The sequence below is a fragment of the Antechinus flavipes genome, chromosome 3, assembly GCF_016432865.1.
Source record: "Antechinus flavipes isolate AdamAnt ecotype Samford, QLD, Australia chromosome 3, AdamAnt_v2, whole genome shotgun sequence".
Classification (NCBI taxonomy): Eukaryota; Metazoa; Chordata; class Mammalia; order Dasyuromorphia; family Dasyuridae; genus Antechinus; species Antechinus flavipes.
Genome location: NC_067400.1, coordinates 558,407,476 through 558,433,847, shown reverse-complemented (window position 1 = coordinate 558,433,847; position 26,372 = coordinate 558,407,476). Strand labels below are relative to the sequence as shown.

Sequence of the window (26,372 nt, the reverse complement as noted above, 5' to 3'; positions counted from 1 at the left end):
TTAGGCACAATACATGTGGAAATTTCCTACTATTATTGACACGTAAAAACTTAGTTAAGTCTGATTTCTCTCTCCCCACCTTCCAAAGTTGTTTAGGTAGTAGGTATTCCTACTGTTTGTGGGAAAACATTTTTACATTCAAAGGTTCTGATAAAACTTCATTTCTAAAATATATAGAGAATTGATTCAAATTTATAAGAAATCAAGCCATTTTCCAATTGATAAATGGTCAAAGGATGCAAACAATTTTCAAATGAAGAAATTGAAACGATTTCTAGTCATATAAAAAGATGCTCTAAATGACTGTTATTCAGAGAAATGCAAATTAAGACAACTCTGAGATACTACTACACATCTCTCAGACTGGCTAAGATAACAGGAAAAGATAGTGATGAATATTGGAGGTGATGCTGGAAAACTGGGGCACTGATGCATTGTTGGTGAAACTGAAGGGCTCCAACCATTCTGGAGAGCAGTTTGGAACTAACTATGCCCAAAAAGTTATCAAACTGTGAATACTCTTTGATCCAGCAGTGTTTCTACAGAGCTTATATTCTAAAGAGATCTTAAAGAAGAGAAAGGGACCCACATGTGCACAATTGTTTGTGGCAGCTCTTTTTGTAGTGACAAGAAACTGGAAACTGAGTGGATGCCCATCTATTGGAGAATGGCTGAATAAGTTATGGTGTATGAAATAGTATGATTATGAAATATTATTATCCTGAAAGAAATGACTAGCAGGATAATTTCAGTGAGGCCTGGAGAGACTTACAAAAACTGATGCTAAGTGAAATGAGCAGAACCAGGAGATCATTATACACAGCAACAACAAAATTATACGATGATCAATTCTGATGAATGTGGCTCTCTTTAACAATGAGATGAGTTAGACCAGTTCCAATGACCTTGTGATGAAGACAACCATCTATACCCAGAGAGAGAACTGTGGTTCACAACATAGGATTTTCACTCTTTTTGTTGTTATTTGCCTGCATTTTGTTTTGCTTCTTATTTTATTTTCTGGTTTGATATGATTTTTCTTGTGCGGCAAGTTACTTATATAAATATGTATGCATATATTGGATTTAACATATATTTCTATCATGTTTAACATATATTGGAGTACTTGCCATCTAGGGGAAGGAATTAGGGAAGGTGGAGGTGGTGATTAGAACACAAGGTTTTGCAAGGGCTAATGTTAAAGAATTGTCCACACATATGTTTTGAAAAATAAAAAGCTTTAATAAAGGGGGGGAAAAAAGAAAAAAAAAAGTATCCCCAGTTTGAGGGCTAGAAGGGAAGGGGTGAGTATGAGAGAAGGAATGTTTGTACTTCTATTTTTTTCTATTGTCTCCAAAGTAAATATCACCTGGCAAAAGCAATTCTACACTAATTAGCATAACTGGTGTGCTTATCATTGGATGCTAACTATAGAAGTGGGAGTAAAAATTGATTAAATGCCTGCCAAGGTAGGAAGCACAAACACACAGCAACAAGGATAATACTGAGAGCAACTCACATCTTTCTAATACTATTGAAAATCCCTTTTGTGCCAAAATGCCTCCTCCACCGTCGTATATTGGCAGACAAATATACCTGATGATTACATCAAAGAAGGAATATAGTTTTGTTTGCAGTCACAGTCCCCAGATACTTACTTGTTATGGAAATGCTGTTTCCTTTATGCAATCTCAGGTTCATTGTAAGAGAGAAAAAGAACAACACTATCAGAGAAAGAAAGATGAAAGACATGTATGTGGTCTTTAAGAGCAGCATATTTTGCAACAGCAAGAGTACAATTTATTTCTTCCCAAAACAGTCAGTTCCATTAGTATGAATAGAAGAATGGACAATGATCTGAGCACAAGGATATAAATGCACTAATAATGACTTAACCAGAAGAAACAGGAAATTCCTATGTAGCAGTTAACATCCCCACAACATAACAAACTCCAAAGGTATGATGGGAATAGATATAAAGATTGTTAATGCTATGTCAATCAGGAAGATGGCAAGTTTGTGTAAGTGTCATGAATTCAACACCTTGGATACTGAGGTTAAGTCACAAAGAAGATGTACAACCAGGGTCATGGTCAGAACCTACAGCACACTTGTGTACCAGAGGCCAACCCTCAAAAATCAAGAACCATCAGTATATAAAATGTGTCCAGAAAGATCACTGTAGAGTCTTTTGACCATGTGTTCCATGGATGTTCAATCATAGAGAGGCTCCCCTGAGATAGGTATGTCTGGGAGTAGTACTTTTGTCTTAAGAATGGAGCAATGTTTGAAAGTGATACTGTTTTTATCTCTGAAAGTAACCCACTGTCTGGATAATCTCTGTTTAGAAAAAAGTTTGAGTCTAATGGCATAACAAAAGAGTTTTGACCATATGGGGACAGTGAATACTTATAGAAACTCCTAAAACTAAATCCCTTTTGTGCCAAAATGTCTCCTCCACCATCGTATATTGGCAGACAAATATATCTGATGATTACATCAAAAAGGGAGGATTTTTTTTTTTTTTTTTTTTTTTTGCAGTCACACAGTCCCCAGATACTTACTTGTTACGGAAATGCTGTTGTCATTTTACAAGGACCAAAAAGATCAACACTATCAGAGAGAGAAAGATGGAAGACATGTATGGGTCTTGAAGGGCAGCATATTTTGCAACAGCAAAAGTGCAATTTATTTCTTCCCAAAACAGTCAGTTCCATTAGTATGAGTAGAAGAATGGACAATGATCTGAGCACAAGGATATATATGCACTGATAATGACTTAACCAGAAGAAACAGGAAATTCCTGTGCAGCAGTTAACATCCCCACAGCACGACAAACTCCAAAGGTATAACAGGAATAGGTATAAATGATTGTTAATGCTATATCCATCAGCAAGCTAGCAAGTTTGTGTAAGGGTCATGACTTCAGCAGCTTGGAGGCTGAGGTTAAGTCACAAAGAGGATGTACAAACAGGGTCATGGTCAGAAACCACAGCACACCTGTGTACCATAGGCCATCCGTTAGAAATGAAGAACCATCAATATATAAAATGTGGGCAGAAAGGTCACTATAGGGTCTTTTGACCATGTGTACCGTGGATGTTCAATCATGGAGAGGCTCCCCTGAGATGATGTGTCTGGGAATAGTGCTTTTGTTTTAAGGATGGAGCAATGTTTGAAAGTGATACTGTTTTTAGCTCTCAGAGTAACCTCTTATCTGGATAATCTGCGTTCAGAAAAAAATTTGAGTCTGCTGCCATAACAAAAGAGCTTTAACCACATGGGGACAGTGAACACTCATAGAAGCTCCCAAAACGAGATCACATGCCTTAATTAGAAGGATAGTAGCAGACAACTTTCATAGGCAGAGAGTTGCCCCCAAAGCAATTCTGTCAACATTGGTAGAGTAGTATTCCGCAGGGCAAAGAGAGGGCCAAATATTTCAGTTACTACACCAGAGGTCCCCCTTTATGTCCATGACCAAAAAGAGAAAAGGATTTACTGTGATCCAGGCTTCCCAATACTAGAAGTCATAACATGGCATAAAATGTTCATTAGGCTTAAATGCAATGGTTCTGGGGAAAGAATCTGTGGTTTGAGAAACTAGAGAGTTCGTTATCTCACCAAAAGATGAAGTCCGTGGTTGGCCATATATAACCTCCCACTCTGAGAGCCTGGGCCATACATACCAATGTTCCCAGACAGACGGTAAGGTGCCAAACAGCCTTTCTTAATTGGTAATGTCAGCAGGGGTTAGCAGGAAGCAAGAGAAAGTGTGTATCTCTGCGTCTCTCTGCTCCCTGAATCTCTCTACTTCTCTTTCTGCATCTTTCTCTTTGCCTGTGGCAAAGCTGGCCATTGATATCTACTCTCCCCTGGGATTACCCCATGCGTAGCCCACTCAGCACTGCTTAGGTGGATCCGCAGAAGGGACACCTGGAATTAGTGCTGCATCCTAAGAAAATATCTAACAAGAGGACACACCCCTCGCCTTCTCAAGGAAACCCCTGTAAGACATAACCTCCTGCCTCAGAGGCCACGCCCCCTTTTACCTCCTGGGTCCACCCTACCAGCTGACATGGCATATATGGAAATTCTCAGAAGGAAAGTCCCTCATGTATCCTAACAGCCATATCTGGCTACTCCCAGAATAGTGTACAATCTTTTTGTTGGTTGTACAAACTGTTCCTGAAGAGCCAACACAGGCTTAGGAGCAACAAATCAAATGCTGTTGTGTGCTTCTCTTCTTTAAAATAATAGTTCTCTCTGGGTGAGAGCAGGTTACTCGGGGAGGTTTTCTGGAGGCAGCCTTAGTTTCAGTTGAAAGTAATAATCACCCAAAATGCAGCCAGCTGGTAAAAATGCAAACGATTATTTTCTCCTTCCAAAATAGTGTGGTTAGCTTAGAGGCCTATCTCTCCGCTTGGTTCCAAGAGCTCCCTCCGAATGCCTCCAAATCCAAAGTTTTGTCCTTTGCTTCTGCCTCTGCTTACTTCAGCCTCCAATTCAGCTGAACTCTCTTAACTGGGCCTCTGCTTTCTTCTTATATATGAGAGAGTGGGATTGTGGGATATCTCCCAGCGTGCTCTCTGGCCCTAAGAGCTTCAAGGGAGGTGTGAATTCGGACATCTCATACTAAACCCTGAAATCTCCCAAAGGTGTGAACTCCAATGAGTAAAGGGTGTGAACACAAGCATTGTATCAATTAGTTCTACTTCGTACCTTGTTTCAGGTTCTGGCCCAAAACATCTCCTTGTAAGATCAGATCAATGATACTGAACCATGCTAAATTAGATAATTATTGTCTCTAGCAACTCTAATGACTTAACAATTTGTAAAGATTCCAACAAAATGCCTACAAACAGAATGAGACTGAAATACACCTGGAGAGTGAAGGCGCCCCTGCACCTTTCTTTAGATGAAGCTAAAGGCGAGCGTTGCTTTAGTCTCAGCAGAATCCAATACTTTATACCAGTAAGATTATAACTATACGAGGCCAAAGAGGATCCTCGCAAAAGATGGAAGCTAAGTCCTGCTGTAAGATTTGAGAAAAACGGAGTGAGGCTTTCTAAATACTGCTGAGGAAGATGATTCCTCCTTTATTGTGTGCTCTTCCAGGTGAAGTCAAACAGGCACAATGGATCTGGTGAATGGGAATGACTAAAAACAAAAGCTGAGCAAAGATCTAATAGCAAAACAGGCAGCCTCACAGGGGACTGAGGACAGGATGGAAGTGGGGTTGGATACAACTGCCTGCAAGGATCCCCATCAGGACCTGGCTTGGATGTTTTTTAACAGAAAAGATAGAAGTGTCCCAAGAGGATTCACAGGGAACAGCAACATGTTGCTCCCTCAGATGGCCAATAATTGGTGAAATACATTCAACAACTTCCTTTGATCAAGGGTATTGAGGAAGAGATGGCAGATATCCTCCTTTAGTCTTGATGCTGACAAGGAAGCAGAATTAGACAATTTTATATCTGAAAATGAAGCAGCATAATTAGACCTGAAAGGATAGAGCAGTGACCTCCCATAAACCTGGGGCTTATTCTCACAAAAATATGTCTAAGCTCAATTGAAAGAAGAGCCACTCATAGAAATACTACAGTAGGGACTCAAAGGTAGAGAACACCTGAGGTGAGGATGTACTTCTCTGACATGAACACCAGCAGTCTCTGACTTATCCACATTGACACACTCCATTTGTCTGACAGTTCTCAGATAAAGGCCTGGAGCTGCCATGGAGCTGCACACTGACAGAATCTGAACTACCTTTCCCAGAATGCACAGAGGTCAGAAGACTCCAGGTCAGAGTTTGACTAAAGGCCACCAGGGCAGGTAAGTATAACAGTGGGTTGGCTTGGAGTCAGGAAGACTTGAGTTCAAATGTGGTGTCAGACACTATGTGAAGCTGGGCAAGTCACTCACCCTTGTTTGCATCAGTTTCCTCTTCTGTAAAATGAGCCAGAGAAGGAAATGGCAAAACACTTGTATATTAAATGAAGACTTGGGATCGACTGAAAGGCTTAAACCATGGCAACAAGGTTATTATAACCTACAGAAAAACCAGTGGAGGATTTGGGGAAATTGGAGTCTGGTCATAGGAAGCTATTATGGCCCAATGAATTCTGGGAAATATATGGACCATCCCACATAAGATTTTTTGGTCTATTTTTAGGTGAGGATCATGGGGATGAAGGATGGAGAGAATAGTCCCTCAAGTAAGCTGAAGCAAATAAAGATGAAGGGACTTGCCCAAGGTCTAACAGTTAGTAATTGAGGCAAAATTTGGTATACACACCATTTGTCCCTGCAAAAATCTTTACACTGCACCAAGATTTTTGGGAAATCCTTTATCAGTATATACATATACATATGTACGTATGAATCATATATATATGTCTATATAAAACCTACTATGTTCAAGGCACATTGCAAAATGCTGTATGTGGATGAACAGGAAAAAATGCAATTTTGGGATAAGTTATTTCATCCATTTACCAGTATGCAGAAAGTTTTCATAAGATCTGAATGGGAAGTGAAAGAGCCACTATTTCAAACACTTGATGAGGAAATTAAAGACTAGAGTCAAGTGCTTTGCCTAGAGTCACAAAGGTTGTTGGCAAACAATGAGTCTGGGTAAACATTTACAAATGAAACAAAATAGCTCTCTCTCTCACTCTCTCTCTCTCTCTCTCTTTCTCTTTTTTTATGTATATATATATATACATATATATTGGTGTATTGTGTGTATAAAAAACAATGGATAAATTTGAGGATATGTATTCATCATTCAAGAAAACAAATAATATTGTTACATATATAGAACATAAGAAAGAAGACTACCTCATGACCTTTCAGATTTCCTACCAAGGTGCAACCTTCCATCACAGTATTTCCTAAAACTACTATCCTCCCTAAAGCCATCTGGAACTCTTGAGCTGGCCTGGGAATTTAGATCTAAGAGCCTAGCCTTCCCTGGCAACAAAATCAACTTGGACAAACATAATATAGGCATTATAGATTCCATCTCCAAAATTTAAAAATTATGAATGACCCACACAACTAAAAAATGAACATTGTAAGTGATGAACAGGATATGAGAAAATTGGGACACTGATGCATTCTTGGTAGAATTGGAAACTTATTGAAATATATCATTCTGAAGAGCAAGTTAGAATTATGCCCAAAAGACAACCAAACCATGAATACCCTTTGACCCAGCAACAGATCATAAAAGTTGGTAAATAACATATATGGGCAAATATATTTATATCAGCCCTTTTTCATGGTGCAAAATATTGCAAATTGAGGAGATACCTATTACCTGAGGAATGGCTGAATAAGCTGTGGTATATGATAGAATAATATTGTGCAATGAGAAATAATAAGCAGCAAATTTTCAAAGAAACTAGAAAGACATGTACCTACTGATGCAAAGTGAAATGAGCATATTAAAAAAAAAAAAAAACTGGTTCACAGTAATATCAACAAGATGTATTTGTCAACCATGAATAATTGAACTCTTCTCAGCAACATAATAATCCAAAACTATTACAATGGATTCATGTTGGAAATGCTATCTAAATCTAGAAAAAGAAATGGAGGGGCTCTTAATGCAGATGGAAGTAAATCATTTTCACTTTCCTTTTTTTTTTGGTGGTGTTTTTTTCTCTTGGATCTGTTTCTTTTTTGCAACTGTGTCTAATGTAGAAATATGTTTTACATGATTGTATATATGAAAACTATATCAAAATGGGAACCATTTTAGAAAGACAGGTGGGAAGAAAGGAAGAAAAATTTGAAATTCAAAATTTTATAAAAATGGATTATAAAATTATCTTTATGTATAATTGGGGGAAAATGAAATACTATTTTTGGATTACACTGAAATATATGTCGAGGAATATGGTTGAAATAGAGTGAATGGGAAAATGAACAAACAATTTCAACAAAAATTTCTGTTTTCTCAAGAAAGTCATTCTCTCTACTACTCATGAGAGGACCATAGTTGCTAAGGACCAAAACAAATCTGTATCTGTACTGTTAAAAATACTGTGTGATCACTGGGAGTACTCATTTGTTGGGGAGTACCCTAACAAAAACAATTCTGTATATATATGGCTATACATAGTGCATTATCACTTGGGGAGTCATGTGACACTTCTAAAATGGACACCAGGAGTTAATGCACATCAAATTCTTCTAAGAAGAAATGAATGGCCACCTATATACCACAGATTCTAAAAAGTTGCCTTTCAATAAGCTATCACCACCTAGCTGCCGCTGTTGTGGATTTTTTTTTAAGAAAAAGAGGAGAGAAAAAAATTCAAATAATCAAAAAATATATTGAAATGATCTAAAATTACATACCTATGGATCCCCACCCACATTTATTAAGGATTAAGTAGAAGTATATCATATCTTTTCTATAATTTGGAAACATTCATTTTGATTTGTTTAATTGCTCTTTTTCATGTACATTGTCCATATATTAAAATTTTCATATTATACCAATTGATAAAACTTTTTTCATGCTTCTCATGAATCCAGATTCAGCATGATTATCATTTTTATCTATTATGGTGTCATGATTCAAATCTGTAAATGAAGGTGACTGATACTAAAATAAATTGAAACAAAATCCATTTATTAGCCATGGCTAACAGTTTGTCAAAAAAAAAAAAAAAAGTGGTTCAAGTTGTCAGAAGGAAGCAGAACTGAAATAATAGAGCACTTTTATGTAAAGGCATGAGAAACATCAAAATGTATTGGTATACACTGATACATTGTTGGTGGAATTGTGAACACATCCAGCCATTCTGGAGAGCAATTTGGAACTATGCTCAAAAAATTATCAAACTGTGCATACCCTTTGATCCAGCAGTGTTTCTACTGGGCTTTTACCCCAAAGAGATACTAAAGAAAGGAAACGGACCTGTATGTGCGAAAATGTTTGTGGCAGCCCTGTTTGTAGTGGCTAGAAGCTGGAAAATGAAAGGATGTCCATGAATTGGAGAATGGTTGAGTAAATTGTGGTATATGAATGTTATGGAATATTATTGTTCTGTAAGGAATGACCAGCAGGATGAATACAGAGAGGACTGGCGAGACTTACATGAACTGATGCTAAGTGAAATGAGCAGAACCAGGAGATCATTATATACCTCAACAACGATACTGTTTGAGGATGTATTCTGATGGAAGTGGATCTCTTCGATAAAGAGAGCCTTAATTGATCAAAGATGGACAGAAGCAGCTACACCCAGAGAAAGAACACTGGAAATGAATATAAACTGCTTGCATTTTTATTTTTCTTCCCGGGTTATTTATACCTTCTGAATTCAATTCTCCCTGTGCAACAAGAAAACTGTTCGGTTCTGCACATATATATTGTATCTAGGATATACTGTGACCCATTCAACATGTAAAAGACTGCTTGACATCTGGGGGAAGGGGTGGAGGGAGGGAGGGGAAAAATCGGAACAGAAGTGAATGCACATCAAATTCCTCTAAGAAGAAATGAATGGCCACCTATCTACCACAGATTCTAAAAAGTTGCCTTTCAATAAGCTAGCACCATCTAGCTGCCGCTGTTGTGGATTTTTTTTTTAAGAAAAAGAGGAGAGAAAAAAACTTCAATTAATCAAAAAATACATTGAAATGATCTAAAATTACCTATCTATGGATCCCCACCCACATTTATTAAGGATTAAGTAGAAGTATATCATATCTTTTCTATAATTTGGAAACATTCATTTTGATTTGTTTTAATTGCTCTTTTTTTCATATACATTGTCCATATATAAAAAATTCCATATTATACCAATTGATAAAACTTTTTTCATGATTCTCATGAATCCAGATTCAGCATGATTATCATTTTTATCTATTATGGTGTCATGATTCAAATCTGTAAATGAAGGTGACTGATAGATACTAAAATAAATTGAAACAAAATCCATTTATTAGCCAGGGCTAACAGTTTGTCAAAAAAAAAAAAAAAAGTGGTTCAAGTTGTCAGAAGGAAGCAGAACTGAAATAATAGAGCACTTTTATGTAAAGGCATGAGAAACATCAAAATGTATTGGTATATTGGTGTATTGGTGAAATATTGGGTGCCACATGTCAAACTCAAATAGAAAAAGGGACAAATAAACAATGAATATCAATCTATATGAAAGCATAATGACTTAAAAACAGCTATTAATGTTATCTTTTTTATTGCATTTTCATTTAATTTGTTAATAGAAGAGAAACATGAATCCCACACTGAGGTACATGATGTTGATTCTCACTGGGGTTTACAGGGTTTTGAAATTTTCCATTGTCAAAGAGGAACCCTATATTATAAAGCACTCATTAACAGAAATAGACAATGTTCATGAGGATGGTGAATTTTGACAGGGAGAAATCCTCAGAGTGTTTTCCATTATATTTGATCATGGAATAACAATGATTTTAATCCATAATAAGGCTCTTAATAGAAATAAGAAACTTAAATGAAAAAACACATCTAATAGCAGTGATGATTTTGATTAACAGGGGAATCTAGCTGGAATCAAATGCCCTGTCAACCTATAGAAAATTTTATACATACTTCTTAATCTACTATGATTCATAAGAACAAAATTTTATGTGTAATTAAGGCATATGAATAAAAATAAATGATTGACCAATGTAATGGGCTGAGGCTTGAGTTGATGCACTGAGGTCCCAAGCACATGAGGCTAAATAGTAATTGGACCATACTCTATTAATATATAAGCTTGGAGAAAGAATGGCCCCCACCCACTCTTTGTGCAAGTCCTGATGTGTTGTATAGGAAATGACGATTTTGGTGGGTGGAGGCAGGGGAGTGGAAAAGGAAGGGGAGGAGAGACTTTTGGGATTGCCATTACCACGATTGGCTCGGCTCGGGTCGCTCTCTCTTAGTTGGCTTCCTGTCGCAACTGCCTATATTTGCTATCGCAATCTTTCTTGCCTATATTTGCTATAGCAATCTTTATTCACCTTTTCACTTCAATAAATATTGAAGATTTTTCCCTTAACCTGAATTCCTGACTCCGGCTGACTTTAAATACGCGGTCATTACATTTGGCGCCCAAGCATGGGAACCAAGGACCCTACTTTCACTGAAGAAGTCTCCAGTGACCAGGAACTTAGGTGAGTATAAGACAAACAGGGAACTTATTTTCTTAAAGACTAAAGCAGTAACTTTTTTGGCTGAAATGGGACAGATCCTAGGTAAAGATTCTCCATCCCCCACCCAAACCCCCCCACCCCTAGCCCCACCCAGGAGTGGTGCTATAAAAAGCCTGATTAAGGTGATAGAAGAGCAAGGGCTACTTGTATAGCCAAACTTCTGGCTATATCTCCCTTTGGTTCTTAGAGGAAGAGCAAATCTCTCTAGATAACTGGAAATTGGTTGGTCAACAGATCTCCGCATATAACAATGAAAACGGTCCTCATTCAGTTCCCTTCGAGGCATTTTATTTATACAATATGATACAGTTGGCCTTAAAATACTGTATAAGTTCTAGGATAAAAGGAAAAAACTCTAAGAATGGCCAAATGCGGAAGTCTGAGATAAAGGAGGAAGACAAAGAACAGATTAATGGCCATATCCCCACAGGGCATGAAGACTTAAGTGAGGCTCAAGGGCGGGGTGAATCTGAGGCAGCTTCAACCCCACCTGAGGAGCAGGTAATTGACTCTCCTCCCTCCGGGATGGAGGGAGGAGGGGTAGTGGGGGGGGGGGGGGACAGTGACAGCACCAGCACCTCCCCCCCAGCATCCAGCACTTCCCCCCCAGCGTCCAGCTGCTCCTTTGAGTAGATTGCAAAGGGGACTAATTAAGGCCAAAGAAGAAGGGAGAAATGTATTGGAAATCCAACATCACATTTTTCCAGTTATTCAACAGTTTAATTCTTCAGGTCAAGAAAGTAGAAGATACTCTCCTTTTGATATAGATATCCTCAAAGACCTGAAAAAAGCTTGCACTCTTTATGGGGCTACATCAGCTTATGTTAAGATGCTATTACAAAATTTGTCTTTTGAAATCTTGACCCCTGATGACTGGAAATCTATAGCAAAGATATGCCTAGAACCTGGACAAAACTACTTGTGGCTTTCTGAATATAGTGAGCTCTGTAGGATACAAGCCCAACAAAATAGTCAAAGTGGAGTTCATGCTGCAATCACCTATGACCTACTAACAGGTGTCGGTCCTTATGCAAATGTCACAGCACAAATTAATTATTCTGTAGCAGCATATGAGCAAATTGCTGCTAATGCTATCAAAGCTTGGGCTTCCCTCCACAATAAAGACGACAAGGGGGGGGCCTTCACAAAAATAACACAAGGGCCAAATGAACCCTTTGCTGACTTTGTGGGACGTTTGCAGACAGCTATCACAAGAACAAATAGAGAAAATCCAATAACAGACATTTTGATAAGGCAACTTGCTAAGGAAAATGCTAATGAGGTTTGCAGAAGAATTATACTAGGACTGCGCAAGGATGCTCCTTTAGAGGAGATCATAAGACGCTGTGCCACAGTGGGCACAGATGCCTTTTATACCCAGGCTATGGTGCAGACTTCCCAAAATCCAAACATGGGAAGACAGAGTCCCTCTTGGCAAGGGACTTCCAGAGAGACTCGTAGATGCTTTCAGTGTGGAAAAGTAGGGCATCTGAAAGCTCAATGTAGGTATAGAGATAGAATGGGAAAACAAGATGGGAGAACAAGACCCCAAACCCCATGTCCAAAATGCAACGGAGGCTTCCATTGGGCCTCAGAATGCAGACAGATTCAGGGAAACGGAATGAGGGGCCCAGCCCCAGGGCCCAAGGCAAAAAACACTTGGGGCATGATGGCAGCCAATGGTGCACCCAGGGAGGGCCTAGAAGTCCAGTATCCAGACATGACCAATCAGCCAGAAAGCCATATGATGGGAGAAGGGGATTACACAGTCAACCAGCCAGGAAGCAACCTGATGGCAGAAGGGAATTACAATTGGGGAGAATAGAGCTGTATGCAGCTGGGACAACTGAGATACCCCCTGGAGAGGTGAAATCTGTTCCTCTCCAGCCTATGGATCCCCTACCTCCAGGCACAGTAGGCTTGACCATTTCACCTCCTTTTTGTACATACAAAACAGTGTCCATCCACACACTGATGTGGGAAACTGGGGAATGTGTAGATAATATCCCAGTCACTAATACAGGTAGACAATGTGTGACTTATCACCCAGGAGAATTAGTAGCATCAGGTTTACTCATACAGAATCCTAATAAGCAACCTGGTGATAGTCACCCAGGTTCTGACTCCAGACCACAAAATCCAGGAATTTACTGGACAACAGCTGTAACAGCTGACCGACCTATGCTCACGATCTATATAAATGGCCTACCATTGGAAGGATTGGTAGACACAGGTGCAGATCGTACAGTTATTAGAGGTGCCAATTGGCCCAGTCACTGGCCAAAGATTAAAGCAGACACCTATATGTCCGGAGTAGGAGGATCAATAGCAGCTGAAGTTAGTGCTGCCCCTATGAGATGGACTTCTGAAGGCAAAACAGGAGTTTTTACTCCTTTTATAGTTGAAAAACTCCCCATCAATTTGTGGGGAAGAGATGTTTTACAACAATTAGGGATAAAAATGAGTACTTCGGTTTTTTAAGCAGGGCTGCTGTTGAAGGCCTGCCAACACTTTCACCTGTTCCTATCCAATGGAAAACTGATACACCAGTGTGGATAGAACAGTTGCCCTTAGGTAGCGATAAAATTCAGGCCTTATTAGATATAGTACAGGAACAGCTTGAACAAGGACATTTACAACCTTCTCTAAGTCCTTGGAATTCCCCAGTGTTCGTTGTAAAAAAGAAATCAGGAAAATGGAGGATGCTCACTGATTTAAGAAAAGTAAATGAACAGATGGAAACTATGGGAACTCTTCAGCCTGGACTTCCATCTCCTACTCAATTGCCTAGAGAGTGGCCTCTTTGGGTCATCGATATTAAGGATTGTTTCTATTCTATCCCTCTGGATAAAGAGGATATGAAAAGATTTGCCTTTTCAGTGCCCAGCGCTAACTTAGCTGAGCCTTATAAAAGATATGAATGGACAGTTTTGCCACAGGGAATGAAAAACAGCCCCACTATGTGTCAAATGTATGTTGCTGCTGCTCTTACTCCAATAAGAAAAGCATTTCCAAAAGTTATACTATTAATTATATGGATGATATATTGGGATGTGCACCTGAGGAACAAATGTTAGAAGCATGTCTACAAAAGACCATAGAAACACTAAGATACTACAAATTATACATAGCTGAAGAGAAAATTCAAAGACATGCTCCTTTTCAATATTTAGGATATGAAGTATACCCTAAGGTGCTTACAGTACAAAAACTGTCCTTAAGAACAGAGAAGCTAAACACCTTAAATGATTTTCAGAAATTGATAGGAGATATCCAATGGATGCGACCAGTGTTAGGCTTGACTACCTATCAGTTACAACCATTATATGATATTTTAAGGGGAGACAGTGCTTTAAATTCACCATGCCAGCTTACAAAAGAAGCTCAAGAGCTTTGAGAGAAGTTGAACTGGCTTTATCCAATGTGGTTGAGAGAGTCACTCAAAAACCCTTGGAAATAACAGTTTTTGCCACACAAGAGGCACCCACAGCAGTCCTTCATCAAGGAGACAGTGTGATAGAGTGGGTGAACCTCCCAGCACAACCAGAACAAAGCCTTACTCCTTACCCAGTGCTTGTGGCTAGAATTTTGTTAAAGGCCATTAAGCGAGCAGTACAATTATCTGGGGCAAGACCTGATAAGATATACACCTTTTACACCAATACACAAATTAATGTATGCTGTGAGATCATCCCAGAGTGGCAAATTTTATTAGCCATGGCTCCTAATTTTATACATGGGTCTCCATTAAAGATAACCAGACTTTTACATAATTGGTGATGGATTCTTGAAGAAAAAGTTTCTAAAGTTCCTCTTAAAGGACCAACTATCTTTACAGATGCATCCAAACACAATATTTGTGCTGTATACTCTCATGATTTAACCATAAAGAGAGTAGTCAGAACTCCTTTTCAGTCCACTCAGCAGAACGAATTGTATGCAATCATGTTAGCTCTCACTTATTATCCAGGAGACATAAATATAATATCTGATTCAGCCTATTCAGTAGGTGTGGTACAAAGAATTGCCACAGCCCAAATAAAATTTGCAGCTTCTAATATATATCAGCTCTTTAAGGAACTTCAGGAGCAAGTGAGAAAACATCCAGGTAAGATTTATATCTTGCATGTCCACTCACATAGTGGACTCCCAGGCCCTATTTTTGATGGGAATTCAAAGGCAGATAGCCTTTTAACTATGTTAGCCAGTACACCTTTATTTCAGGAGGCCCAGGAATCCCATTCTAAGTACCATCAGGCTGCTCGAGCTTTGCGTTTACAATTTGGGATTACAAAAGAGGAAGCTAGGAGCATAGTAAAAAGCTGTACAGCTTGCCTTCCTTTCCATGCTCCTACACTGCCTCCAGGGAAGAACCCTCGTGGTTTGAGACCCAATGAAATCTGGCAAATGGATGTGACCCATTATAAATCTTTCGGTCGTCTGTCTTTTATCCATGTTGTGGTAGACACCTTTTCAGGATTCACTTTTGCCATACCAGCAGCAAAAGAGACAGCCCGAGTGGTCACTGAATTCCTCATGCAAGCATTTGCCATTATGGGTGTGCCACAAGCAATAAAAACAGACAATGGTCCTGCATACACCTCCAAACATTTTGCACACTTTTGTGCACAGTATAAGATTTTACACACCACTGGCATACCCTTTAATCCTCAAGGACAGGCAATAGTAGAGAGGAGAAACAGAGATATTAAGACGCTGCTCCAAAAACAAAAGAAAGGGGGAGCCACAGGTAACCCTAGAGAGCTTCTAAATCTAGCACTTTATACTATTAACTTCTTGATTTTTGACAAAGATGCACTGGCTCCGGCAGACAGGTTTTATAACCCACCGGAAGGGCAATGTCCAGTGCGAGCAGCTCCACTATCTTTAGATAATCGCCAGGTGATGTGGAGAGACCCAGAAAGTGGTGAATGGAAGGGACCAGATAGGCTAACTGCTTGGGGGAGAGGGTTTGCTTGTATCTCTACAGGTGGAGAAGGAATCAGATGGGTGCCAACGAGCTGTATTCGCCTTGTCCATCGCAGAGAGACGGAGCAGACCCTTGAAACGAAGGAGAAGACCCAAGAAACTTCGGGTGGTTCTGTTGCTGATTGTGCTCACCATTGAAAGAGTGTGGCAGTTATGGCGTTTGACTCATGGACATAGAAAATCATTGGACTTCAAAACCCTCAGAAATCATTGGATTCTCTGAGACAGTAGATTGTTGTAGGACTTTAAATCCCTCAGGAATCATTGGATTCTTTGAGACATAAGACTTGAAAGCCCTCAGGAATCATTGGATTTTCTGAGAAATGATAAGACTGTTATAGGACTTCAAAATCTGCTGGAATCATTGGATTCCCTAAGACATAAAAAGACTTTTGCTGGACTTCAAAAACTTGGGGGGATCATTGGATTCCCTGATATGTGAAGCAATGGACAATAGATTGGTTTTGGACTATCTCTTGGCTGCTGAAGAGGTGTATGTGTGACTGCTGTTTACATACTCTCCTTATAGGACTTCTGGCAATCTTTTACATCATAATGTTGATTTATATTGTTTGTTATACCATTACTTGGGTGTATAATTCATGTTTGTTACACCACATCAAGCCTGCACTGACTGTGGGGAGAGTCATCACTAATAGCCTCTGCGTTGTTGCTATGTGCTATGTGCTATGTGTTCCCATGCTGATGGGTTTGTGCATAATAAGACCCTTGAGCCCAGAAACCTGCTAGCAACCCCCACTTCCCTTTGGTGCTTTTCATCTCCCTTCCTGAGATGTCAGGGAGGGCGTGATTATCTCCTTTTTAGTGCTTTCACCTCCTTTCCTGAGAAATCAGGGAGGTTGTGATCACCTCCCCTTGGGGGCTCTGACCTCCCTGAGGAGTCAGGGATGGCATGATCACCTGTGTTCTAAAACAAAAGAAAGCAGGAGATGTAATGGGCTGAGGCTTGAGTTGATGCACTGAGGTCCCAAGCACATGAGGCTAAATAGTAATTGGACCATACTCTATTAATATATAAGCTTGGAGAAAGAATGGCCCCCACCCACTCTTTGTGCAAGTCCTGATGTATTGTATAGGAAATGACGATTTTGGTGGGTGGAGGCAGGGGAGTGGAAAAGGAAGGGGAGGAGAGACTTTTGGAACTGCCATTACCACGGTTGGCTCCACGGTTGGCTCGGCTCGGGTTGCTCTCTCTTAGCTGGCTTCCTGTCGCAACTGCCTATATTTGCTATCGCAATCTTTCTTGCCTATATTTGCTATAGCAATCTTTATTCACCTTTTCACTTCAATAAATATTGAAGACTTTTCCCTTAACCTGAATTCCTGACTCCGGCTGACTTTAAATACGCGGTCATTACAGACCAATAATTAATATTTCATAATATGTCACTATATTGAAACCACCATTATTTGAGCAATTGCCTATTGATAGACTTTACTTTGTTCCAGTTCCTTCCTTCCATAAAAAGTGGTTTTGGAACTATTTTTGTCTGAAAGAAACCTTTCTTTTTTTTATTTTTGACAACTTCAGGATTTATGTCGCTGAACAGAATCATTGAATCAAGTGATATGGACATGTTCACCATTTAATTTGTGTAATTTTAAATTATTTTCCAGAATGGTTATGTGCATGCAAAGTCCCACACGCTGATGCTTGGGTACATTACGTCAAACTCAAATAGAAAGAGAGATGAATAAACCATGAATATCAGTCTGTATGGCTGCATATTGACTTGAACCTCATATTATCTGTGTTTTATTGTATTTTCATTTAGTTTGTTAAATATTTCCCAATTACAATTTAATCTTGTACCTTTACTCTGCCTTCCCACAATACCACTGCCTAAAAATAACATTTTGATTATTCTTATCTCTTGTCATTGTTGCCAGCTAGATTGATATGAGGTAAAACTTCTGGGTTGTTATAATTCTGATTTCTATTAGTAGTGGTTTTCAGGATTATTTTCTTAATGGTTACTAAAAATTTAAACATTTTCTTTTAAACACTGTGTATTTATATCCTTTCAACAATCGATCTAATAGAAAATGGAACTTTTTATATTATGTATTTGTTAATTGAAGTTATTTTTGTACTTTGTCATAAATAGTTGATGTAAAAATTTTTTCCCATTTGAGCAAAGGCTTCCTCTCAGATCTATGCTAATTTTAGATATAAAATATTTTCAATGTTATATAATATATGTATAAGATAAGATAGACAAGAAAGGTATCTTTTCTATTCCTCTGATAATTTTCTAAAATTATGCTCTTTTATGATGGAGGTTATACATCTATTTTTACTTACACTGATATTTGATGCTAGCTGATATTCTATTTCTATGAAGCTCCTTTTGAGATCTTTCCAACAATTTTTCCTAATAAAGGTCCATCCATAAATGATTTATATTTTTGCTTATTGAAAACTCAAATTAAGAACAAGTGCTTTAGATTCTCAGTTGTCTACTTTGTCTGAAAAAATCACATTTTGTAAACCAATGATACAGAGCTTTGATGGTTACTGCATTATGTCTGGTGATGCTATGTTTCCAATATTCATCTTTGAAAAAATTCCCAAGAGAACAGGTTCTCACAATGCTCTGCATTTAGGTTCTTGATGTCACTAAGAATCATTATTTATTCATGTCATTCAGCACATCTTGTTTGGTGATTCTGGACCAATTTTCAGGAATCTGACCTCTGTTCTTGAATATGAGCTTGTACTTCTCTTCCAATTCTGATCTGAAGCGACACACAAACCATTTCCAGTATGATTGGGCAGATGTGTCTGGAGTGATGCTCCATGTGGCATATTCACCACCTGCCTCACGATAAGTCGTATATGGGATACGTCTATCATCAGGAAGAATAAACCAAGTATCACTTGCCACACTACTGGTACAGAAATCAATTGAAAACTCATCAGTCTTGTGCCAACGTGCGCCAGTAACAGCCTTAGAACGATGGAAGGGGACACTGTGGTCTTCACGATGATTTGTGACCGTATTTGTACAAACTGCTTTGCAAAAGGGACATTGCTTCCAACAGCCACTAAGCTGATCAGAGAGCATGGTCTGAGTGTCAGATTCAATTTTCGTTAGAAATATCCTTTCACAATTTTCTCCAACATTTTGGATTTTTGTATCTAGGGATTTATTCATGGCTTCTTTGAGGAATTCAATGTCAGTTATCTCCTGGTGTTCAATGTTTCTTAATTCTTCTCTTGGAAGGGTCAAATGACAACCCAGATTTTTACACAATGTGTCTAGCCACACAGATGCATTATTTTGGTCCTTAGCCACCAGAGTTGACTCATCAATAGCAGACAAGATGAGTTTCTTAAAATGTTCCAGACTAATATTTAAAAAATTCTGCAGTTTCTCATTTCCCCTATTCACACAATATGTGTGGATCTCTTTTTTAATGTATTTTTCAAAAATTGCTTTGGAGTGTGAATGTATTGCCAATAATCCTCAAAGTTTTCTTCCTTAGCCAGAGAGATAAGAATGTGTTTCTCCAAGTTGGATCTGTTTCCATTAAAGACAGGACAGTTAGCCCTAATGTCCCCAGCAAGGTTAAGGGCTATCTTTTCTGGAATGGCTATATGTAAGGAAGAAATGAGCTTACTCCATAGGAAATCAGCAAATGCTGTGATAGAGGTTGCGCCTTCGCAAGAAATCTTAAAACACATAAAGAAATCCTCTCTCTTGTTTTCTAGATATATGACAGGATCATGGGCTTTCTTGAAGGCTGTGTGCATGTCCCTAAAAGAAGCTGCTGCTCTATAACATAAGCATAAGGACAAATCTATTTTGTACTCATTTGTAAATGTGTACCTTGCTTCTTCAGATGCAGAATCAATGTGCTTGTCTATCAATTGCAATAATTCATGGAAGTAACTTTTATTATAATCCATTCCCATTCTCAATTTAGATTCAATAGTTTCCATGACCAGTTCAGTAATCTTTTTGGTAGTTTCATGGATAGTCACTTTATCACTCCCTGCTAGGGAGGGTGTGTACACTTTCAGTTTCTTTTTCATTTTCACATGTTTCTCATGATCAATGGAAAAATTTTTCCAATGGAAATGATCTCGAAGTTTGCTTACTACAGTGCACTCCTGTTTAAAATGGTCCAGAAAGACATTCTCCAAATCTACCTCAATTGTAGGATCTTCCACAGGAGGAGAATTTGAGGATACTTTATGGACCCAATTTGTCCAGAGTGGAATGAAAATGTCTCTCAGCTCCTCCTCACTTACCTCTTTACCCATATAGGAAAGAGCCACTTTTTTGCTTCTTAATAAGAGCTTTTTTTCATATTCTGATTTCTTTTCATTCAGTTTATCTTGACCTTTCTTTACACTAAGGAGATCAGTGGACTTTTTAATGCTTTCTGAAACAAGTTCCTTTTTAAGTTTTCTCAGTTGATACTCAAAGTTTCCCTTCCACTGGATCAGGATTTCATTCTCTGGATCATCATCAAAATAAGTTTGAAGCTCTTGCCTGACAGCTTTATATTTTTCTGCAATATTCATTTCAATCAAACTTCTTGGGAGATCCTGAATTTCCCCATTCTGAATCTGATTGGTCAGTTGGTTCTGTAACCCTAACACATGACTTCTTAGGTTCCAAGTCCACTGGTTATACATGGTCTCAAGTTTGATCATGGCCATGACCTCCCGAGTATTCCTAAAGCTGAAGATAAAATTTTCATTCAGCAAGGCTTTCCACAAATCCTGGATGCGAGCTTTCATCTCAGAAACCTTCAGGATGCTACCTCTAGATTCTTTTTTGGCAGCCAAAAGAATTCCTCTTTTTAGGTCCTGGATGTTGTGGCTATAACTGGGGTTGGGAGGGGCCATTGGAGGATCCCCTTCCCACAGATGGACAAAGTAATGGACATGCCTATTAACATCAAACCGAATGACATCATTAAAGTGACTGATATTTGACAACTGTTCCTGTTTTGCAACTATGGCTGCCATTTCATCCAGTCTCTGCTGCAATCTCCTTCTTCCTTCCATGTTTTGATCTTTGGCAGTGATTTCACCCACATTCTGATGCACAAAGAGACAACTTGGGGAAATGTTCACTTGTTTCATTCGCAGAAAGGCCTGGAGAGCAATTTGCAAGATATCTTGCATTTCTGAAGGATTCTCTCCAAATATATTGATCAAGGTCAGATTTCCAAGTCCAATAACAAAAGTGGCCAGCTCATTGTCCCGATTCTGTGATTTACAAGCGAGTTCTGTGGCCCGGAGTCCTTCGGTATCAATCACAAGGACAAAACCAAAGCCCAGTTCTTCCCAGAGTGTCTTCTCCACCTTTAGCAACTGCATATAAGCTCCTCTCGTGCATCGCCCTGCACTGACATTAAACTGCAGGCCAAACATAGCATTCAACAGAGTGGACTTCCCTGTGCTTTGGAGGCCAAGAACAGAGAGAACAAAGATCTTTTGATCTCCAGTTTTCTTAATTAATCTGTCAAAAACAGCTGCTACCCACTTCACCGGTACATAGGAAGCATCCCCATCCATCAGCTCAATGGGGTACCCAGAAATCATCAGGTCAGCAGCAATTTCAGGAAGAGAGAAGGACAAAGTAGTATACCATTGTGGTGAAGTTTCTTCCAAAGCTTCATAGATCTGGCCAACCTCTCTCAGGAGATGTTCAATACCCAAGGAGGAATCCCTGATGTCCTTGGAGACAGACTCTAGTTCCACTTGGTGATCTTTCAAGGACACATTCACTGATCCCTTTTGCTTTTCTGCCAGCCTCAAGGACCACAAGTGGTTGTACCTTTTCTGGAGTTTTTCCAACTCACCTCTGGTCAAGTTGTCCATAAACATGCTGAGCCACTGAAGGAAGTACAGCTTGGTGCAGTTGTCTGTCCCTGAGTGAGAGTGAAGGATTTCAAGCACTGATCTCATCAAGTCATTGAGAGGACATATTTTCTGTAGCTGGGCCTGTCTTATTACTTGCTTTTCTTCCTCAATCTCACTTTTGTGTTGTTCAAGGCTACGGTTCCCCTTCTCTCTCAGGTGAAAAAGCTCCTTATCCTTCTGACACCACCGGTGCCAAAGTTCTCCTTGAAGGGGCAGCAATTTCTCCTTCATTTCAGACAATTTTATTTCTTTCATGAGGGCCACCACAACCTCTGCCTTTTCTTTGGCCTCTCGACATTCCTTCCTGTCCACATCTACAAGAAAGCCATGCTGTCGAGCAATTTCAGCACAGTCTTCCAGAGTGAGAAAGGGACCTGAAGATTTCAGCAACCGCTTGATGACACCTGAGAGTTCATCCATTAATTGAGCCTCATTTCTATTCCTGATCCCAATCCTCACTTTCTTACCAGCATCACTGCCCACACTCTTCTCTTTGTCATCAAACAAACATACCAAAGGTTTGGTTGACTTCCACAGGTCTCGGACCATATTCGTGGTGCTCTCACTTTTATCAGAAGTAGACACAAGGACCACTGTGACTGAAGCAATGTCCTGCAGGAATCTGAGCTGGGCCTCATGATCTTTGGCATCTCCATGCAGATTAGTGAAAGCAACACAACTTTCAAATCTGTCCTCATCTCTCCCCCCTGGACAGAACCAGGAGATTTCTACAAGACCTCCCATTAACAGGCAGGATTTGCTGTTGCCTCGGCAGTCACGGTGGAAAAACACATCGTGTTTGTGCTTACTCAGCAGAGAGTTCAAGATCTGAGATTTGGAAGAAGAAGCAGAATTCACAACCCTTATAAAGGACACAATGGGGATGGGTGCCTGGGAGATGAGTTGGTTATTAAAGTTAGTGATTGTGTCTTCTCCTCCTGATTTCTTCACTTCTCTCCAGCTTCTCTTGATTTGGCTGAGAGACCACAGTGGGAATTCTATTACTGAAGAACAGGGATTGGGCACCACAAAGGGGAGAGCAAACTGACAAATGGCCAGTTTGTTTGAAATGTATTGTCTCATGAAATCGTCTGCACAGTGAAAAATCATCATCTGAGTGTCCATTGGGTGAATGTGGGGCCGGTCTGTGGACAAGAGAACAGAAGAAGTGTCACTGTCATCAAACAAATCATCATAAGGATCTGAAGTATCCTCTTTAAGATTTGTCAGAGTCAGTGTCCCACTGGCCCATGTGTCTCCATCACCTTTGCACACCAAGTATCTCAGTCGGTAATCCAGCATCAACAGCTTCTGTAGGAAATAAAATGGCAATTGTCTTTCTGTGTCTGGCTGACTGTCATGCACAGAAGCCGTGTAAATCACATGGAAATCTGCTCGGCCCATCTTCCTTGGATAGAAATCCTCCAGCCCAAGCCTCTTGGCTAAGTCCAGAAAATCAGAATTTTGTATCACTTCATGCTGTTTGATGGTACAAGGTTCTGGTTCTTGGGTCTTTTTCTTTCCCTGAAAGATACTTTCTAATTCTTTTTTCACCTGCTCCATCTGAAGCCAGTTCACTGTAGCCTCATGTTCTCCATTGATGAGCAAATTCAGGTCTTTCTCCAGAGTTTCCCAATCATGACTGACTCTCGGTTTCAAGAGGACATGAAGCACTTCTTCGGACCATGACTGTCCCATGTGAGATTGCATAAGCTCTAAACGTTGCTTCTTTTTTTCTGCAGATACAGCAATAGGTCCAGGAGTCGCTGTGAGCCCTGTGAGCAGTACGAATGCTTGAGCCCTATACGCAGATTTCTGATGAAGGCCCTGGTATTTCTCATGGGCTTCTTTCATTTCACACAACAGGAAACTTAATTCTTCATATCCAAGGAGACAGTGGAAGGTTTGGCTTTCCTCCTTGTACCCTGCACCAGCTGCAATGCAGAGTAGCAGTAGATATATGCCTGTCTCTTCTGTCTCTTTTAAGGCCTTCAGAAAGGAGCTGAGAGACAGACTGAGCTCATAAGTGGCCTTTCTTTGAGCTTCTTCTAACTTTTCTAAGTACTCTGAGGTGTAATTGATTTCAAGAAGTTCATTCTTTGCCTTTTCTAAGAACTGAATGAAATCATCAAACTCTGTGACACGGATATCTTGTTTCTTCTTTGTTGAGTGGAAAATCCACTGCATAATTGAGTGCCTCTGTGGGAAGTCCTTCACTTGATAGACATGAGGATACAAAAGGCTATGCAACTGGTATTTAATGCATTCGATTTCTTGATCTGGGAAGACCTTGCAAAAATTGACAATGTCCACCAAGAACTGCTGCAAAGTTGGGTCTGTAAGACAGATATTAATCCAGATGTTATAGTTGCTGGTTTTCTCACTCAGCTTTTGCTGAAAATTGATCAGTCTCATCAGTTTCTCCTGAGGTTCAGTGATTTCCCAGGATTTCACTTCTTCTGTTAATGACCTGGCATCCCTCCCTGCACTCAGTAGCTCCTCTCCATCCTGGATGCTTACATGTCTGCCAGTAAGGTTTGTGTAAATGCTTGTGAGGCAACGACTCACTTGAAGAGGATCCTGAAAATCTTGTCTGTGGTTAGACAGAATTATGTCCCAGACAGGCACTAGCCGATACCCTCGGTCAATGATACACCAGCTGTGGTTACTGGCCACAAGACCGGCTTTCCACTGTGGGAGAGAATCTGCCTCTGGGGGGCCTCCTGTTTGGTAAAAAGACATTTCCAAGCTTATTTGTAAATTAGTGGAGCTTGTATTCTGAGAAGTCATTTGAGACTGAGAGTTTGATACATTTGCACTGGCTGCAGCTGTCACCCCAAAACCACTGTAGCTGCCTCCAATGTATGTATCGAGTGCTTCTGAGGCTTGACGCTTCACGTCATGCAGTGCCTCTGACCTGAAACCTGCAGCTACAGCTTTCCACCAGAATACTCCTCCCAAGTGCAATGGGCCCTGGTTCACATGAGAGCCAAACCTTCTAAAGAATGCCTCACATCTCTGCTTCAGCAGGGGATAGTTTTCTGCACCATTCGAGTAGCTCAGAAGTTCCTCCAGCTGCTTTAACTCTTGCAAAGCTGACTTGGAAAGGTGGAGCTGATCCCGTGCAAAGTGGCAGGAGGCCAGGGGGATATAGCTGAACTTGGTGGTGCATGTGTAAGTTTTCTCAGAGTGTGACTTTTGGACATCTCTGGAGTAAGAAGATCTGCTGTCCTTGGTGCTGGCCTCTAGGTTCAATCCCCAGCCTCCACCCTTAGCCAAGAAGCTAACACTGTAGCCCAATATCTCCATGCTTTGAGTAAACATGGCCTCTTCCTGAGAAGACAAAAACTCCTTTGTTTCCATTCTTGTTGTCTGCTCTGGCCTGAGCAGGAAGAAGTTCTCTGGAAGTGTGATCAGTTCTTCTCTCCTCTCCAAAAGATCCTCTGGGTGGTTGGTTTGGTAAATCCCCTGCAGGGCTAGGCCACCTGACACCCTTTTGAGGAGCTCCCTCTCAGGAAGATTCTCTCTATGGGACAGAGTGTTTTCCATGAGACTGAGGTTTCTCTTCATGTTTTCTATGACTTCCACTAGGGGTTTCTCAGAGAGAGGCCAGTACTTGGCTGGGATCTCCATGGCCTGCCTCAGCTCCTCTTCTTTCTCCCTCACAATTTCCTCCTCGCGGCTTTTACCTGCTGCCTGCATCTCCCTCAGTTCATTCAGGGCTGACTGTGCCCGCTTTTGTCTCTTCTTCACTAGCTCCCAGTGTTTCTCTTGCATTTCCTCTGAACCCTGACTGTTACACAGTGAAAGAAGTTTCTCCAGTGCCCGTTTCTCCCAAGGATGTTTTGCCTGGGATTTCAGTGCCAGGATTTCCTTGTGTTGTACATGTTGTAAAGCTTGGACAGAGGTCACACCCAGGTGTTCCTGCAGCTTAGGCATCCAACGCTGGGCATCCAGTCCCAATTCTTTTAACTTGTTCTCCAGGTCTCTTCTTCCTGGATCTTCAGGATGTGGTTCATTTTCATTATTCCCTGGTGTAGCCATGCCTGTAGGACAGAACAGAACATCCTTCAAAAGCTGTTTTCACTTTGAGAGGAATACAGCACAGAAGGCATTTGGGGAGGGTGTCAAATGTAGAAAGAACCCCACAGGAAATATATTCACTCTGCCCCTGAAGCTGCCTAATATATATGACATGTATGGAAGCACAAAGGCCTGGTTATTTAGGTTTGCAGCATTTGGAGACCAGTAAGGAGCTAGAGTGAAGGAGAGA

The 26,372-nt window shown here is 40.1% G+C and overlaps 1 protein-coding gene across 1 annotated transcript; it reads right to left on the bottom strand.

The window, feature by feature from the left end:
- Positions 1 to 18,845: 18,845 nt before the first annotated feature.
- Positions 18,846 to 26,143, bottom strand: LOC127557500 (interferon-induced very large GTPase 1-like). The gene is made up of 2 exons (XM_051990813.1): positions 20,049 to 26,143; positions 18,846 to 19,434 (listed from the first exon to the last, which is right to left on the bottom strand). The coding sequence occupies exons 1-2, from the start codon at positions 26,141 to 26,143 to the stop codon at positions 18,846 to 18,848; spliced, it is 6,684 nt and encodes a 2,227-aa protein (XP_051846773.1).
- Between the last annotated feature and the right edge of the window lie 229 nt (positions 26,144 to 26,372).

Coding starts and splice junctions, on each gene's coding strand:
- LOC127557500 (XM_051990813.1), bottom strand. CDS start 26,143: ATGGCTACACCAGGGAATAATGAAAATGAACCACATCCTGAAGATCCA. Junction 19,435..20,048: donor TCTGCATCTGAAGAAGCAAG/GTACACATTTAC, acceptor GACCCTTCCAAG/AGAAGAATTAAGAAACATTG.